The 18,332-nt window shown below is 36.7% G+C and overlaps 1 protein-coding gene across 1 annotated transcript; it reads left to right on the forward strand.

Moving 5' to 3' along the window:
• Positions 1–288: 288 nt before the first annotated feature.
• Positions 289–16,865, forward strand: sh3gl2a (SH3 domain containing GRB2 like 2a, endophilin A1). The gene is made up of 9 exons (XM_079463456.1): positions 289–502; positions 6,656–6,724; positions 8,370–8,442; positions 8,536–8,679; positions 13,553–13,686; positions 14,231–14,389; positions 14,479–14,582; positions 14,779–14,897; positions 14,984–16,865. The coding sequence occupies exons 1-9, from the start codon at positions 458–460 to the stop codon at positions 15,178–15,180; spliced, it is 1,044 nt and encodes a 347-aa protein (XP_079319582.1). The 5' UTR covers positions 289–457; the 3' UTR covers positions 15,181–16,865.
• The last annotated feature ends 1,467 nt before the right edge of the window (positions 16,866–18,332 follow it).

The raw sequence follows: 18,332 nt of genomic DNA on the forward strand, positions 1-18,332 counted from the left end.
CTAGGACCATATGCAATGACACGCATAAGGGGACGTCACGTTTAAATGCATTATTCATGAATGACTCGTGGCTACGTGAACGATGACGTCACGGCTATATGTTTAATCAATTTTATGCAAATCATTCCGTTTTGGGGCTTACCATTGGCTAAACCAAAACGTCTGTACGCGAAATTACGTCTTTAGGCGCAATGTCTGTACACGTTACGTCTAAAGACATTTTTGCCTAAATGGCCTTCCATAGGAGAGCGACTGTTATCTTCGGAGAGGCGGTACCTGACGCGTGACATCATTGACTCGTCAGCATCAGCTGCTATAATCAGTCTACGCTTGTGGTGATTCCCAGTCTGCAAGGCTTTATCTCTGAACGCATCCGCGGTGCATTTCTAAATATATTAACATCCTAACACATCACATCCAGGCGTTCGGACAGAACAGCGGCCCTCCAGTCGGAATCATGTCTGTAGCGGGACTAAAGAAGCAATTCCACAAAGCCACTCAGGTAAGGTGCACCGCATTGACAGAAACGGCGCTCCGCCGTCCATGACATCTATGAAATGGTTTGCTGCAGTGCTTCTCATCGCGTTCGATCAGAACAGAAGGCAGCTGGCATCGTGTGTCCTGAATCGTAAAGCGGGTCTTCAATGAATAATGTATAATAGGCTACTGTTTTTATGACCACGCCATAAACAACACCACCACCATTGAACCAATGAATATACTCATATCGGTATACACGCAAGTGGTGCAATAACACATCTACAGTCATTTAGTTGAGATGCTTGGAGATGAGAATATGTTGTGTAACGCGGTTTCATTCCGCCGTCATTGGCACATATGGGCTGAAATGCGTGAACATGTATATTTAAGATGCTGCGTAGCTTTGTGCTGTTGCATAATAGCTGATACCCTTAAATTGACCTCGTTGCCCTCTAAAGCGGTCGTGAAGCTCTTCAAACCCATACTGTTCCGATCCCATCCGAGAGGCTGTAGGGTGCAGTGCTATGTGTCGTCAATACAATGAGATGGACATCTCACGCACTGTAAGATTTGTATCGCCATGTTGTTGCTCTTGGACACATCATAGCTTGTAATGTAACGGTTTTATTGAGCTCAGATGTCATTATTGTTGCGCTTAAAAGAGCATCCCAGCTGGATTAGATCATGCCCAGGTGTCATCAAATTTGGGAGAGACCGAGACAGTTCCGTTTTATCCTGTCCTGAAGCTTCACATTGCATTTAAACACGATTGAGAATCTCATCAAATGGTGACAGCAAAGGTTACAGATGAGGGATTGTTTGTGCATTGTATTACATACATTTGTATACATCTATTGGAGGCACGATGCTCACGTGCACCTTCTCACACTGCAACCATCACATCTGGCTCTGTGCATCACTGCGTTTTATTGTAGGCCATCTGTTTGTAAAGGGAGTATAAATGTCCGGGAGTTGTGAAGCTGGGTTAAACAACATAATCCCTCTCTTTTAGACCAATCATCATGCTGTGACATCATCAGCGCACGCTGCACAGTAGAGAGGATGGCATGACTCAGAGCTGCTCTGTAGAACAGATGGTTCCTCAAGCACACTACGCTCTCCTCTTCCAGGCCCTACTTTATACATGACCTTCATGCAGTCTTGCATTTGTGACAGAATATACGATTGATAGATGGACGCAGGTTTATCTTGTTTCACAAGTTCTGTTTGTTCTTAGAAATCAGACTGCGATGTTTATCCTTGATATTTATAATCAAAATATTTGTGCTGTTATTCCACATGTCTTACATTTTAACTCGGTGTAAAAAGCAGGTCTTGCAATTTCACGTCGTTCATGGGCATTTATAGGCAGTCAAGGTTTGATGCGGCTTGTTTTTCCGTAAGCATTGTGACTTGCTATAAATGGCATTTTCGAGGGCTAAAAATATTTTTTTGCCATATGATACAAACAATAAATATTTTGTTTAATAAAGCTGAATTAAACTTGAGATGCTATCGAACTATTAAACTATAGAACTTTAGATCTTCAGGTTTTGTATTTTATCATGAAATGTATTGAAGAACTGAAGCAGGAGATATGAGGATACATTGCCCTTCTTTTTCCTTTCACTGCTTTTGCACCAAAGCGTCTGTTGTGTTATTCTGCTTGCTTCATTACAGATTCTACACATGCTTACTGCAGAGTGCATTTGCCTTTTCAGAAGTGTTTGTCAGTTACAACATACCTGCAGCCTGTGTTTTTCCAACAATACCTTTGTATATTTACATGTTACATGTGATCCGTTTAAATGACTCGTGAACACTAGGATCTATGACAGCCCGACATGGTTTTGAATCTCTTATAGGATATTCAAGTGTGGTGTCTTTGTGTGCTGTTGTTGTGGTGGAAATCATTGGGCAGCCAGTGATGTGAAAGCGGTCTCAAATTGTAGAAAGACGTATACAATATATATTTAATATACTGTACATATTTCGATATGGCATGTTGAACATACAGAAGATCTTTGAGGAAAAAAACAAATAATTATAAGGTGGTCTCTGAGGATTGGTGAGAGCAGTCTGAAGTTAATAATACGGTGTCTGGGGCCGGTTGTTGGTAATAATCAGACCCTGTCCAGCAGATGGGGGTGCTTTATAACAGCATGTCGGGAGTATTATGGTGTGGGGGAGTGAAGTGTTTAAGTTGATGTAGCTGAAAGGCCATTGAATGTTTGATAGAGATCTTGGGGTGATCTTGCTTTTGTGAGATTTGGTTATTAATTATAGCCAAAAATGTTTCACAATGACAATCTATTTCATTCTGGGGAATTTTTTTAAGAAACAGGTAGTGAGTGTACTAAATACATGCATCTATATAGAAGAAATTCTTAGAAAGAAAACTCTTCCTTTTACTGCTTTTATTTCCAGCAAATGTAGCAAGTGTAAATATTTGTACAAACAGTTATTGCTGTGAGATGTTACCCACTTCCACCAATGCTTATGTAAGTTCATGCACCCTGAAATGGAATTGCAAGGACATTGTAGTTTATTGCCCTGGCCACGTCTGCTGTCACATAGGAAAAAACTGTGTAAAATGCCCTCATCCTTGAATACCATGAACTATGATACACATGAGAGCATTATGTTTTGTTATATGAATCACTTAGTTTTTGGAAGCCAAAAATACAATACAATACTTAACATATTTGTTTTTATTAAACATCGAAGAATGTTTCCTGGGCAGGCACACAATGAGCATGTTTTTCTATGGTGTGTTACCTCAAATCTGTAAAAACCTAGACAAACATGAAATATCGGACAAAACACTATTAACAGTGAAGATGTTCCTACTGTTTTAGTTTCCTTGACACCCTTAACAAATTAAAAGCATTTCATGTCCGGCCCTCAAATATTGTTCCGGCAAACGGTATTTGTTTGCCTTGCAAAACAGAAGTTTCAGTTGCAATAACTTATTTTTGCTATTATTAAATGTTGATGGTTGATATTGTAATGATAATTGATATTTTCACTAAGTCTAAATTGAGGCTAACTTTGGGACAAACTGGTTTGGCTAGTAAGTAAAGAGGGTATGTAAATAATGGCTATAGTTGTGGGCTAATGCAGGAAGTATTACTGTAAATACACTGGGACTTTGAGAACATTAGTATTTCCTACTACGTCTGGTTTTCTCACCTGTTATGTAATCATATACTCCAGACAACGCAAACTGACCTTGTCAGCAACCAACCCTTTAATACTTGCGTTAAATCCACATTCTGACAATAATGTTCCTCTCTGAAATGCCACATTAACTACCCTATCTCATCATTTGATTTTTCTATTCTTACTGTACTATTACTTACTATTATATTATTTTATATCATATTATTTCGTTGTTAGGTCATGATCCCAGTGCAGTAAAGTCAGTGCATCCCAGGACAGAGACAGGACGTTGTTACATAAGAGCTTAAAAATTACATCACCATCACAGTAACATTATTTCCCCATGGCATGGAAACTACACTGGATGGACATGTGCACATAACCTTGGTATTTTTTCTTTGTCAAAGATTTTTAATGTGAAATCAAGTTGATCTCTGGGTTTTTATTAAGAAATTCTCAGCCAACAGTTCCTGTGATCGTACAATCTGATTGTTATTTCTTTAACCGTTCATCATCATTCTTGCTTGTCACATTTGCTGTATTTGTCACAAGTTGGGACTTAGCTGACACTATACTTGTACTGTAATCTACTTTTGTCTGCATTTTATTGTTTGCAGACTTATTAATGTGTGTATGTTCTTCACTTTAACTGTTCTGTGTGTTAAAAATGTGCCTGTATGTGTAAATGTGGACTGTTGGAATGTTTTAAACTCATACTTATCCAAAATAGCCATATACCGAAGTGCTGTTAAACGCTATTTAAACACAAAAATAGCAACAATTGTAATATAAGTAGTACTTATTAAAATATTCACATTTTTGTGAATCTTGTCATTTTTACAGCTGTTATTGTTTTGTTATAAACTCTTTAATAAATATGATGATAAAGAGTCTTTATCTACACTTGCAATCACAAAATAAAAAAAACACATACAATAATAATACTAACACTTATAAATATATAAAACAATAATAATACGTATATACAATTATAATTATTCAAAGCAATTATAATAATATTAAACGCAAGAGAGACAGCATCCCTGGCACCCCTTTCTCTGCCATGCAAACATCCTTTATTTGTCCATCCATCTGTTCTATTTATAATGCGTTAATCTTTGGTAGTAGTAATCCAGGACTCGCAGACCCAGGGGAATATTTAAAGACTGCCTAACTGGAGGGTGGGGTTGGACCGCCCTTCTCCATGAGCTGCTGTCACATTGGGATTCATGTGACTTCCAGCCACCTAGTCAGTATTACATCACTTTCTTTCCAAGTAACAAGGCTAATTTTAAAGGAAGCAAGACCAGATTAAGGCTTAAAAAGTATTCTCTCCTTTAGTATTATTACTTGGGCTGTAAAATAAACATGGTTTGTTTAAAATAAATCTCTAAATCTCTGTTCCAGCTGTATTTGCCATTGCTAACATTGCTCTTGTTTTAGGCAAGCGGTTACTACTTAGAAATCTAGAGTTGCTCAACAAAAAAGGGTCACCAAACGATATTAAAAATACAATCACAAGCAATACACTACATAAACGGAGACAAACACACAATTTGTTGTAACTACTCTATTAGCCTAACTACATGTACAGAACGTGACTCTTAAATAAAGTGCTACCGACATATTGTTCGACAGAAGTAGATAAACAACATTTTCTGAAAGATCATTGGTTCATATACAAATAACACGTGATAAATAACTTGAACCGTGCCCATTTCCTTTCGCAGCTCATATTCAGAAACAAAATATAACAAAATTCAGAAACAAGAAATGTGGACTTCAAATATGGTCAAACTTAGCATACTGAACATGTTTGTAAGAACTAAACCAATAGTATACTATACAATATTATACTATAAATAAATGAAGAGTTCATTTGCAGAAACGGATAACTCTGCTTAAAAATAAATAACAAATCATGTTTTTGTGATATGTTTTTATTCGGTTAGTTCGATTTCTGAGTTATCACAAACAACAAAAATGAGGTTACATTTTTTTTAACTGAGTTATCTGTTTTGCAAATGAACTCTCTAAATATACTTTCAAAGCTTAAGGACATTTTATGCTGTACTCGTGTGAGGCATTAAATCATTTCACCTAGCTGTTAAAGTTATTCTTGCGATGTTCTCAGACTTTAATTACTTTAAGTATTTATTTAAAAGTCATTTTGGTTTAATCCCTTGGGATTTATTTATATATTTTGCATAGTGACAGCTCAGTCTGCGACTCACAATACACAATACACTCGCAAACCTTTGGTAGCAGAACGAATATGACTAAGTATAGCAAACCTCCATATCAGGTCTTCTTTAATTCAGACTGCAATAAAAGGTGGGCTACATCATGACCAAACCTGTTTCACGATATCATATTTATTTAAAGGTAACACTATGTATCACAATATATACTTGTCTCTCACTTTTGACTACTTTTATTTCCAGCAAATGTATAACATTTTGTATATTGTATGACGTTAAAAAGAGTCTTAAAAGGAATTGGCTTAACAGATATGACAAATAGAAATAGAATGCACCCTGAACAAACTGACGTCAAAATTGGTTTGCATCTGTGGGCACCATAAATTCTGCAATACTCTTGTTTCTAAACGGTTATTATTTATCTTCTGTCATATGAATGCATTGTTTAAAAAGTTATGTGTTCAACAAATAAATATGATCTAAACGTGAACTGACTTTCTCTGGTCTTCTCAAATGTGTTACTGAATTATGAGTGGGTGGCTTGTCAAAATTGCAGAGGTGGTGCAGGTATCTGTGCTACACATACATCACTAAGTAACAGAACGCCTGTTTGAACCGTGAGTTTTGAGATCCATTGCACCACTAGTTCAAGTACATCAGACACTATATGCAGTGCATGTTATAATATGTTGCACTGTAAAATAACAGATAGGAACAGGACATAAGATTTAGAATAAATTTCTAACAAAATGAATGAGTAATTTGCTTTGTCATCTCATTTTGGTAAAACTCTGTTGTCTTTTTTTTTGCAGAAAGTTAGTGAGAAAGTTGGAGGGGCAGAAGGAACTAAATTAGATGAAGACTTCATGCTAATGGAAAAGGTGAGTGTCCTGCAGAAAAAGTCATGATTCATACTTACAGTATACTCTATATTCTCAATTGAAATGTGGGAATTACGTTATAGAAAGTAATTTACAAGAATCGTGGAAATCTGTCTTTCCTTCAGTTTTTAGCTTAAGATGATCACTTCACAGTGTTCTAAATGGATAGGCCGATAGAGTACATGGTCTCTGGGGATTGTTCAGTACAGTAAATGCAATCATGGTACCACCAGAACACACATCAAAGCTGTAAACATTGGTTTATTGTTCATGATGTGATCTGTTTTTCTTGCAAGAGCACTTAACATGAGGGAGCCCAGAATAGCTTAATAAAAGGTCTCCCAAAAAGCATGGAGCCTTAAGCCGCAGGTATAGTCCGTCCGTCCGCATGACGGAATTTCCTGCACACCCAACGAAACGCGTACAAGAAAATGTTAAAAGCCCGCTAGGTGGTAATACAAACACGGAAAGTTTGCGGTGTGCAGCTGTCAAAGAAGACCGCCACAAAAGCAACACATCGAAGCGGAGGAGCCAAAACTCTACATCAAAGAATTTGAGTACAATGGAGAACGAATTTGGCGAATGTTTGTTTGAGGAGATTCTAAAATATCTGCATTTATATAGTTCAAGCTTAAGAGAGTATAAAGATGCGTTCAGGGTGGCTAATTGTTTACATTTACATTTAGTCATTTAGCAGACGCTTTTATCCAAAGTGACTTACAAAGAGTTCAGGGAGCAATAAGCGCTATGTCATACAAAGAGCAATAGTACAATAGGTGCTAATACATAGTTACTAGTTTCAACAAAAGCTAGACCACTACCTGTTGAGAGAAGAGGGTTAGTGTAAGTTTATTTTTTCTTCATTTGTCTGTCAAGTATTCACAGAAGAGATGGGTTAAAAGTAGTTTTTTGAAGATTGTGAGAGATGTGGTTGACCGGACCGCATTGGGAAGAATGTTCCACCAGGAAGGAGTTGTGAAGGAGAATGAGTGAGAAAGGGATTTACTGCCCTTATGAGAAGGCATTACAAGGCACCGCTGGTTTGCTGAACGCAGGGTTCTTGATGGGGTGTAGGAGTGTAGTAGGGTGTGAAAGTGATAGTCCTGTATGCAAACATCAGTGACTTGAATCTGATCCGGGCTTCAACCGGTAGCCAGTGGAGAGAGATGAAAAGAGGTGTCACATGAGCCTTCTTGGGCTGTTGGAAGATGAGGCATGCTGCTGCGTTTTGAACCAGCTGAAGTGGTTTGATAGCCTTTGCAGAAAGACCAGCAAGGAGAGCATTGCAGTAGTCCAACCTTGAGATTACCAGGGCCTGGACAAGGAGTTGTGCCGCATGCAGATGACATTATCTCTGTCTGCAATGGTGGAACCAAACTTTTTCTATCATTAATTAGCACTGTGAATAACGCAGCTCAGTGCTGCCCTCTGACGCTCTGGTGAGTGTACATACTCATTGTACAGCGCATGTGTCAAACTTGTCCGCCCGTGCGTATACAACATTGAATATGCGCAGGAAGTTGTGCGAACATGTTTGTGCGTGAGAGAAATACGGACACGGAAAATCGTACCTGCGCCTTTAGAATTTCGTTCAAGCTCTTTCCTGTCTTAAAGCATTCTTTTTTGTCAACCTATTCTTTTGTAGAAAGTTGATGTCACAACAAGGACAGTGTTGGACATTATGACTAAGACAACAGAGTATCTGCAGCCTAATCCAGGTAAATGTGTATAATAGAGGCATTTTTTATTATGACCCTTTTGTGAAAAATGAAAATACTATAAATCTGTTTTGCTCTTGCGTCTTTGTGCAGCAACTCGTGCTAAACTGAGTATGATGAGCTCCATGTCTAAAATCAGAGGAGGAGATAAAGGTCCTGGTTACACACAGACTGAAGCTGTCCTGGGAGAGTCCATGCAAAGGTTTGGCCGGGAGCTTGGAGAGGAATCCAGCTTTGGTAATGCTTGCTTTATATTGCTTTATAGTTACTTAGTTAGTTGAATGTCATGTTGAGTACACAGTGGTCCACATTTGGTGTACGTCAGAAAACTGGGTTTAAGGTTGTTTTCATCTATTTCATCTATCATCTATAGATCTATTTATCAATATGGATGTGGATCCAATCAAATCTCACGTCTGGTTTCAGCTTGTGTACGTAAGATTTTAAGCTTGTGTGATGCCAGTCTTTTGAGAAATGTTTTCATTTAGTTTAACAAACAGAAAATAATTCTGTGTGGTTTCTCCCACATGAAAAAACATTTTGAAGGAAATTTTAAAACACCCTATTATTGCCATCTGTATTGCCCATCAGTCGGTACAGTCGATTTTTTCACATGCACATATTTTACATTTTGAGTATTTTTCTATATTTGAAATAAATCCTATTTAAAAAAAGCAAGATTCGTTCAACTTTCAAGATCCACAGAGATGTTCGCTCTCATGGCCAGATTACATTTCTTCATGTTGGGAGAGGCTGAAATTATACTGGGTCGATGTTTATTTTTTATTCACCACATTTATCATCGAACAATCTTTCGTATGATGGAACTGGCGACACATCAATGTTTCCTGAATCACAAAATGCTGTCGTAAGCTTATTTCTGGGCAAGGATCTGTCCTATGTTAGATTGATAAATGTGGTCCAGTATGTCGAAAGCTTTGACACCATGGTTAGTTAAGTACACCCGGGGCCTGAATAAGTAAGATTCCACATTAAGGCAACTAATTTGCTTGTGCAATTTAACAAATTCTTTCTTTTATAACATAATTGGGTAATTTAAAAATAATTGTGGAATAGTCACACATGTTTATGCGTGGTTGTTAATGTAATTAATAATAAATAATTTATTATAATGCTCAGTTATGACAATTCTGAATCTGTTATAATATTATTTTCTCTATTCAAACACTAATATTGTGATTATTTTTATGTTAAGCCATCATACAACAGATTTATGCTGAAAAGAAATGTGGGTCACACTTCAGTATAGGGCTGTCACACACAGAAGACAACGGAGACCGTCGTTAACTCAAAACTTATAGTTTATTGACTGTATGGTAATAGCTGGAAAATGAGAGATGAATGGAAGTCCAGGGAAAAGGCCACAGGCACACAGACACACTCCAGAGCCACCAGATGTTAAAAGGGAATTGGTATTCCAAAGTATCCACTTGACGACGCCAATGAGAGATTCCTCCAAGAGGCAAGAGCGAGTCAGGTTTAGTCCAAATGTATACACAAGGTAACATAGACGAGACCAGACAGTGTCTGTGTGTGTTTGTGGCTGGTTTTTATAGTGAGTGTGATGAGTAACAAGTGCTACAAATTAGAAGTAAGGTGATTGTGATCTGGGATAATTGGTTGTGAGTGCAGGAGGACCTGGCAAATTCGTGAGAAGGGGGCAATAATCGCTATTAACAAACCATTAACTGCGACTTCTCACAATAAACTCTTAATTTGTTGCTTATTAATAGTTAGTAAGGTAGTTGTTAGGTTAAGGCATAGAGTAGGATCAAGGATGTAAAATATGGTCATGCAGAATATGTACTAATAAACAGCCAATATGCCAATAATATGCATGCTAATAACAACTTATTAATAGTGAGAAATTCGATTTGCCTTCTATACTGAAGTGTTACCGAAATGTTAAACCACAAACCATTTTAAGTGCTTTTTTCTTTTGTGTATATATACAGTGGGGCAAAAAAGTATTTAGTCAGTCTCCAATAGTGCAAGTCTCCCACTTAAAAAGATGAGCAAGGCCAGTGATTTTCATCATAGGTACACTTCAACTATGGTAGACAGAATGAGAAAACAAATCCAGAAAATCACATTGTCTAATTTTTAAAGAAATTAAAAAACAAATTATGGTGGAAAATAATTATTTGGTCACCTACAAAAAAGTGAGATTTCGCAGACATGTAACAACTTCTTTAAGAGGCTGCTCTATCCTCCACTCCTTGCCTGTATTAATGGCACCTGTTTGAACTCATTATCAGTATAAAAGACACCTGTCCACAACCTTAAACAGTCAGACTCCAAACTCCACTATGGCCAAGACCAAAGAGCTGTCAAAGGACACCAGAAAAAAAATTGCAGACCTGCACCAGGCTGGGAAGACTGAATCTGCTATAGGTAAGCAGCTTGGTGTGAAGAAATCAACTGTTGGAGCAATTATAAGAAAATGGAAGACATTACTGATAATCTCTCTCGATCTGGGGCTCCACACAAGATCTCACCCCGTGGGGTCAAAATTATCACAAGAATGGTGAGCAAAAATCCCAGAACCACACGGGGGGAACTAGTGAATGACCTGCAGAGAGCTGTGACCAAAGTAACAAAGGCTACCATCAGTAACACACTACGCCGCCAGGGACTCAAATCCTGCAGTGCCAGACGTGTCCCCCCCCCCGCTTAAGCCAGTACATGTCTGGGCCCGTCTGAAGTTTGCTAGAGAGCATTTGGATGATCCAGAAGAGGATTGGGAGAATGTCATATGGTCAAAAGAAACAAAAATATAACTTTTTTGGTAAAAACCCAACTTGTCTTGTTTGGAGGAGAAAGAATGCTGAGTTGCATCCACAGAACACCATACCTACTGTGAAGCATGGGGGTAGAAACATCATGCTTTGGGGCTGTTTTTCTGCAAAGGGACCAGGACGACTGATCCGTTTAAAGGAAAGAATGAATGGGGCCATGTATTGTGAGATTTTGTGTAAAAACCTCCTTCCATCAGCAAGGGCAATGGAGATGAAACGTGGCTGGGTCTTTCAGCATGACAATGATCCGCCCGGGCAACAGAGGAGTGGCTTCGTAAGAAGCATTTCAAGGTCCTGGAGTGGCCTAGCCAGTCTCCTGATCTCAACCCCATAGAAAATCTTTGGAGGGAGTTGAAAATCCATGTTGCCCCAAAAAATCACTGCTCTAGAGAAGATCTACATGGAGGAATGGGCCAAACTACCAGCAACAGTGTGTAAAAACATTGTGGAGACTTACAGAAAACATTTGACCTCTGTCATTGCCAACAAAGGGTATATAACAAAGTATTGAGATGAACTTTAGTTATTGACCAAATACTTATTTTCCACCATAATTCGAAATAAATTCTATAAAAATCAGACAATGTGATTTTCTGGATTTCTTTTTCTCATTCTGTCTCTCATAGTTGAAGTGTACCTATAATGAAACTTACAGGCCTCTCTCATCTTTTTAAGTGGAAGAACTTTCACAATTGGTGACTGACTAAATACTTTTTTGCCCCACTGTATATAATATGTATATTTTGTATTGACATGCTTGGAACTGCTTATAATCTTAGAAGTTCAAATGTTTGCAGCAAAAAATGTGAAATTTTTATGGACATTTTCACACTTCTTTCTGATCTCTGGAATTAAGCAGTCCATTTTGTCTAAGATGTAAATGCCCTTATTTGAAGTGAAATGAGAGAGCTGCACTTTTCATAACCATGCAGGTGTGAGGTTGAGTGCTGTATATTTCAAGTGCCTTATTCATTCGTTATGACCACATTGCAAAGCCTGCATTACATTGTGTGAAGTTTACAATACAATCCAAGCTTTAAAACAAATGTTCAGGGCTATTCACAATCAGGTTTGACAAGATTTGTTTAAAGAGTATATATTTTGGTCCTATTTTGGTTTATGGAGTGTCCAACAACACAATTACGTACATACACGGTGTGAAAACACTTTCATTTTCTAATAATAGGCAGTTATTATTACCTTACTTCTTGACTGACTCTCAAATGATTTGTTCGGCAATTCATCTGTTTAATCCCATCTTTCTGTCAGCCGACTCTGGTCTGATTTGATCAGTTGGTCTTGTCTGCTGTGATTCGTAGGTGGGCAACACACGGAGTGACGTAAATCTGATCCGGTACTGAAATTAGAATGACAGAAGACTCGTTCGCGTGATTCAGAGACGACTCCCCAGCCAATAACTTTGTTAATTGTATTATAATATTACACACTGCATGAATCTGTATTTACTGCAGTTTAATTTACTTACCATATTTTGATGTAGTAAATTTTTATAGTAGTGTTTTTGCAATCTGAAAAAAAACTAAGAAATACACAACTGTATATGCCCCCCGTATATTAAAAAAATATTTGACTTGTCTATGTTGTTTAAGACATCAGTGTAAACACTCACTGTTATGATCGGCAAACAACCTTTGTTTTTGTCTACTGGCATAAATATCAAGAGGAATAGGTGTAAGACTGTGACCTAGGTCAAGACCCAATCCACATATGTGGATGACCACAAGATCAGGGCTCCAACTCTGATGGAACCGAAAGAGATGCAACTGCTTTGTTTTTTTTCTCTCTATGCAAATACCCTATGCTCATTTTCTACCTTGCAAATTTCTGAACAATACTTCTCAAAGTTAGAAAAAATGCTGGAAAAGTTGGAGGAAAAAAAAGAGTATTAAAAGTATAGGTAACCCAAAAAACATTTTCCTCCAGATTAAAAAAGAAAGAAAGAGATGATTCTTCTATGGCAATCGCTGTGAAGAACCTTATAAGCCCCTTTATTTTTAAGAGTGAACCCTATGTGTATATATATCATTGTCCTTTCTAGCATTGTAATGCCATTGAAGTTAGACTTTGAACATAAGTATATGAGAGAACTTCACGCATAATAGCGGCACACCATCTCCACATATCTCGATGTCGAATCCCTCATTGGCCCTTCATGTTTCAGAACTAATATGCGACTTTGACAGTTCACTGGCGTCTACATTGCGAGCTCACCGTGTAGCAGTCTTGCATTTTATAACCGATATAGCAGGTATTGTACTCTTGTGTTTCAGGTCTGGCTCTGATCGAAGTTGGAGAAGCCATGCGAGAGCTAGGTGAGGTTAAAGATGCTCTAGACATGGAGGTTAAGCAGAACTTTGTTGATCCCTTGCAGAATATGCATGACAAAGACTTAAAGGAGATACAGGTAAGATACAACAAATTCATTTTCCTTTATTTTATAATAATATTTCATGGTAAAGTTTCAGATAATCAACACCATAACATTAGATTATACTAAAGTTATCAGGCATTGTTTACTGTATCTATTACATTTGGAAATCTTCAAGTTGTTCTCCAATATTAATGATTTAATACATAAATGAGGTTTAGGGATTTTGTAACAGGCTTTGTTTAAGAATTTTAATAGCAATAGTTTTTCTGTCAACACCGTAATTATAATTCAAAAAGATTGTACAGATATTGTCTATTTAAAACAAATGTTTTATTATTATTTAATTTAAAGCAGAGGATTTGCTTTTGCCATTAACTTTGGGAAATACATACAGCCTATAAAAAACCTGTCAGATTTGAAGATGCCTGTAATACAATATCATTCATAATCATTTATCAAATTAATTAATAAAAAACATTTTTACATGCTCTGTGGTCTTTGGCTAAATTGTTATTGCGTGAGGGAGGAAAAGCTTTGGAACCATCAATTTGATTGATCATTTGATGGATTTTCACAGCATCACCTGAAAAAGCTGCAAGGACGAAGATTGGACTTTGACTATAAGAAGAAAAGGCAAGGCAAAGTGACAGAAGATGAGATCAATCAGGCACTGGAGAAGTTCGATGAGTCAAAGGAAATTGCTGAGCAAAGCATGTTCAACCTTCTAGAGAGTGATGTAAGTAGCCCATCATATACTTGTCCTTCATTCATCTAGCTATTACACTCAACTTCCATTTTTATACACAATCAATTGTGTTTCAACAGATTGAACAGGTCAGCCAGCTTTCTGCTCTGGTCCAAGCTCAGGTGAACTACCACCGACAGGCCACAGAGATCCTTCAGCAGCTATCCAGCAAGATAGAGGACAGGTTTGTGTTCTAGATTCTAAGTTTTAGGGTATGTTCACTTTCAATTCAATTCACTTTCGTCTTGTGGTATCAGACTGTTAAAATAGCATATATAAATTGTTAATATTTTGTATTAAATACATTTTAATTTATATTAAGAAAGAACTGAGTTACTTTGGGCGTTTTTCATGCCCTTGTCTCTCTTATCAAACTTCAGAATAAGAGACACAGCAACTAAGCCAAGAAGAGAATATGTTCCCAAACCTCGCACATCCTTGGATTTCAGTGAGAATCATAATGGCAATATTGGCAACAGTGGCCCCCCCAGGTCACCAGGTAGATTAATAATAGAAATAAATCTGTAAACTAAAGCATCTCTTGTTCTTTGCGCTTTGTACATTCTTGTTTCTTTCCTCTTTTAGCTCCAATGGACCAACCTTGCTGTAGGGCACTTTATGATTTTGACCCTGAAAATGAGGGTGAGCTGGGCTTCAAAGAAGGAGACATCATCACCTTAACCAACAAGATCGATGAAAACTGGTATGAAGGGAAGGTCAACGGGCAGTCTGGCTTCTTCCCTGTTAATTATGTGGATGTCCTGGTAACCTTACCCCACTAAGTCCTATGCATGTACCCTAATCTTTACCTGACCAATCATATCACTTCTTCTATAAGAGAAGAAAACAACCAAAACAAACAGCACAGAAAGATCCGTTGTGGTTTATGCGCATAAGAATTGAAGACTTTGGGAATTGTCCTTCCATAAATGTTATTCCTGGTTGGAATGAAATGCTACCATTTTATTGTATTATTTATTTATTTATTATCTTATTATTAGATAAGTATTTATGGTTGATCTGATCTCTGCATTGCCTGCTGCTGCGTCTCCTGTATGTTTGCCTGTTTTCAATAGCAACAACAAGCCATGAACTGCTCTTTTAACCTAAACCTGTTAACAAAATAAAATGTCAGCAATAATATACGAACACTCAATGAGTCAACGTCTTTCAGAATTTCGTGGTTGGTATAATGGATTTATTCAAACACCATTTGAAAGGAGTATTTAACAAAATAACATGTGTTTTCCATGCAATTATAAAAATAGCATGGACGCGAATAAACCGAACAATTTTACTTTCAACTCTTTCCTGCTCCAAATGGTTGACCATAGTGTGATATGTTCTACAGTTTGTTACTGTCTGAATAAAACAATATTGTGTAAATAGAGTAACATTTAGTAAGTAAATCATTTACTTATTTTGTCACATTTTTGTCGTTTAATAATCTCTTATGGTCCATGGATCCATTACATATCACATTCCATAGATTACCAGTGTCATGAAACAAATAGTTTCATGTTTGATGTTTTTGTGTGTGTGTGTGTGTGCTTGTTTGTATGTGTATGACTATTAACACGCCTATGATTGCGTGTGTGATACCTGTCATTTAAATCCATGAAACTGTGCATATTTCTCTCATATATTTTTATTGTGAAGTGTGTAATTTCTGAGCCACAGGCAACAACAATTGGTATTGTAGGACTTCGACTTTAAAAACATGTTTTCCCAACACTTATTGCGCATTCCAAATGCTGCCAGTTTTTTGGACGGGTGCATATTCCCTGAACAACTCACACCGTTGGTGGAGCCACATCAATGGGGACAGACTAGTTTTGAAAATACCTCGTATGTTTACAGTCTTTGGAAAAATTAAACCAACAAATTGAAAAATATATTTTATCATAGAAAAATTGCACACATCACCTTTCTTCATCTCTGCCTGTAGTTTTGACAGTTAAAGTGTATATACCTGCTTTGAAAGAGGTATTAAGTTAATAAATTAGTTAGTACGATATTGATACTAAATGTAAGACACTTTTTTGTTGACCTTTCAGGATTTTAACAGAAATTATTTTTTTCCAGTGTTATCCTCAATGAGGTCTGTACAGCCTTTTTTGTGTTCGATTTCCACTGTGTATAGTCTTGTAACTGTAGTACCACGTGTTACATTTGGATCAGTGTTAAAGCTAAATATAAAACAAACACTCAATATTTATTATTCTAATTTACTGGAGGAGAATTAAGGCATAGAACATTTCTTCTCTTCAGCATGAATTTGAATGACACATCTGAATAACAGGCTTGTACTGATGAAGAAAAACATGTAACCACAATAAATGCAAGAGATTAATGGTGCACACAGTGTATGTGTATTTTGTTTGACAGCCAGTAGGTGATGCTACTTCAACACATACTAAACAACATCGTTTGGTCTAAATAAAAAATGTAAACAGTTTGACCTCAGAAACCATGAGTAACTTTTATTCATTTAAAACAAATTCTGCACTAGTTTAAATATTGTGTAGACTGAAATAACTGGCTACACTTTACTTAAAGCATATATGTATAATGTAGTAGTTTCAATGTATTCATTATGGCTTTAAATGCACCTTCAAATTTAATGGCTTATGCACAATGTTAACTACAGTTAATACATTATAATACTTTGCATTTTTAATTTGGTTATAACAATTATAATGCATCATAGTCTTTAATAACCATCTATAATACATTATACATAAAGGCTTTAAGTGAAGTGTTATCAAATATCTTAAATATATTTGACAGTTTAACACGATTTTAAGTATTTATCCATGTCGACTGAAGGTCAGAAAGGTGTTGTCCCACTGCCTGCCCAGTTTGTTTTGTTTTTATATGTGGATAATTCATTTAAAATCATATTTTAATGTATTTCATTGTTTTATTCGTAATGTTCATTTTAATGACATGAAACATGAAATCCATAAACGTACTTAACCAATAAATGTTAAATTAATTTCCTTAATATTTGAAAGTGAATATCATAATTCACATAAAATCCTTGTCCATCCTTTATGAAAATGAACAATAGCTTACCTGTTTTGTTTTATTTATAGTAAAACCCTAGTAGCCACAAATGAACCATGGGTTTATTACTGTAACCATAATAGTGTAACCATGATATTTGTGTTATGATTCAAAATCCATAGTTCATCTCTCAAACGTAAATATTTGTGTCAAGAAAATGCGCCATGATGATTAAAGACAAAATGTTTGGACATAATATAAGTTAAACGGTACAAAGTTATACATTACTGTATGTGGGATATTGGTTGCAAGAAATGAATGTTTATGTCATTGTAGGCAATTTAACAAAATGAAAATGTCATTGCGATACTGAAAATACAATTATCAAATCCCAAGATGTTTTGAGGATAAGACTGTTCAACAAATGATCAGTTTCATATATTTTGATCATGACATAAACAGTTGATCATGTAAGAAAAAGCTCATAATTTCATAAATTCACCAAGGCATTAGCCATTTGTTTAAACGATGTTTGTGTGAACAAATAGTTTTGAACTATGATCTGAGATATGAAAGTTTTCCATTCTGTTATTCTACTATTATTCTATTCTATTATCGCTGCAGTTTTAATGATTTGGAAGCATCAACAGTTTACCTACACATGGAGGTTCATGTCTCTGTAATGTGTATACACTATTAAAACATTACATATCCGCGATCAAGACAATATGAATCGATCTTTATTATTCAATATGCTATTAATATTTAATAACAGGGTGTGGAGGGGTAGTCAAGCTTTCAGCTGTATCTTACCCACCGATATCTCCACCTCCACTCGAGTGTGGCCCACCCAGACACTGGCACGCCAGGGATGTGTCACTTCACTCCAACTGTACTTAAAGTCAGCGAGGCATGCCACATCCAC

Source organism: Barbatula barbatula (assembly GCF_947034865.1).
Source record: "Barbatula barbatula genome assembly, chromosome: 8".
Lineage (NCBI taxonomy): Eukaryota > Metazoa > Chordata > Actinopteri > Cypriniformes > Nemacheilidae > Barbatula > Barbatula barbatula.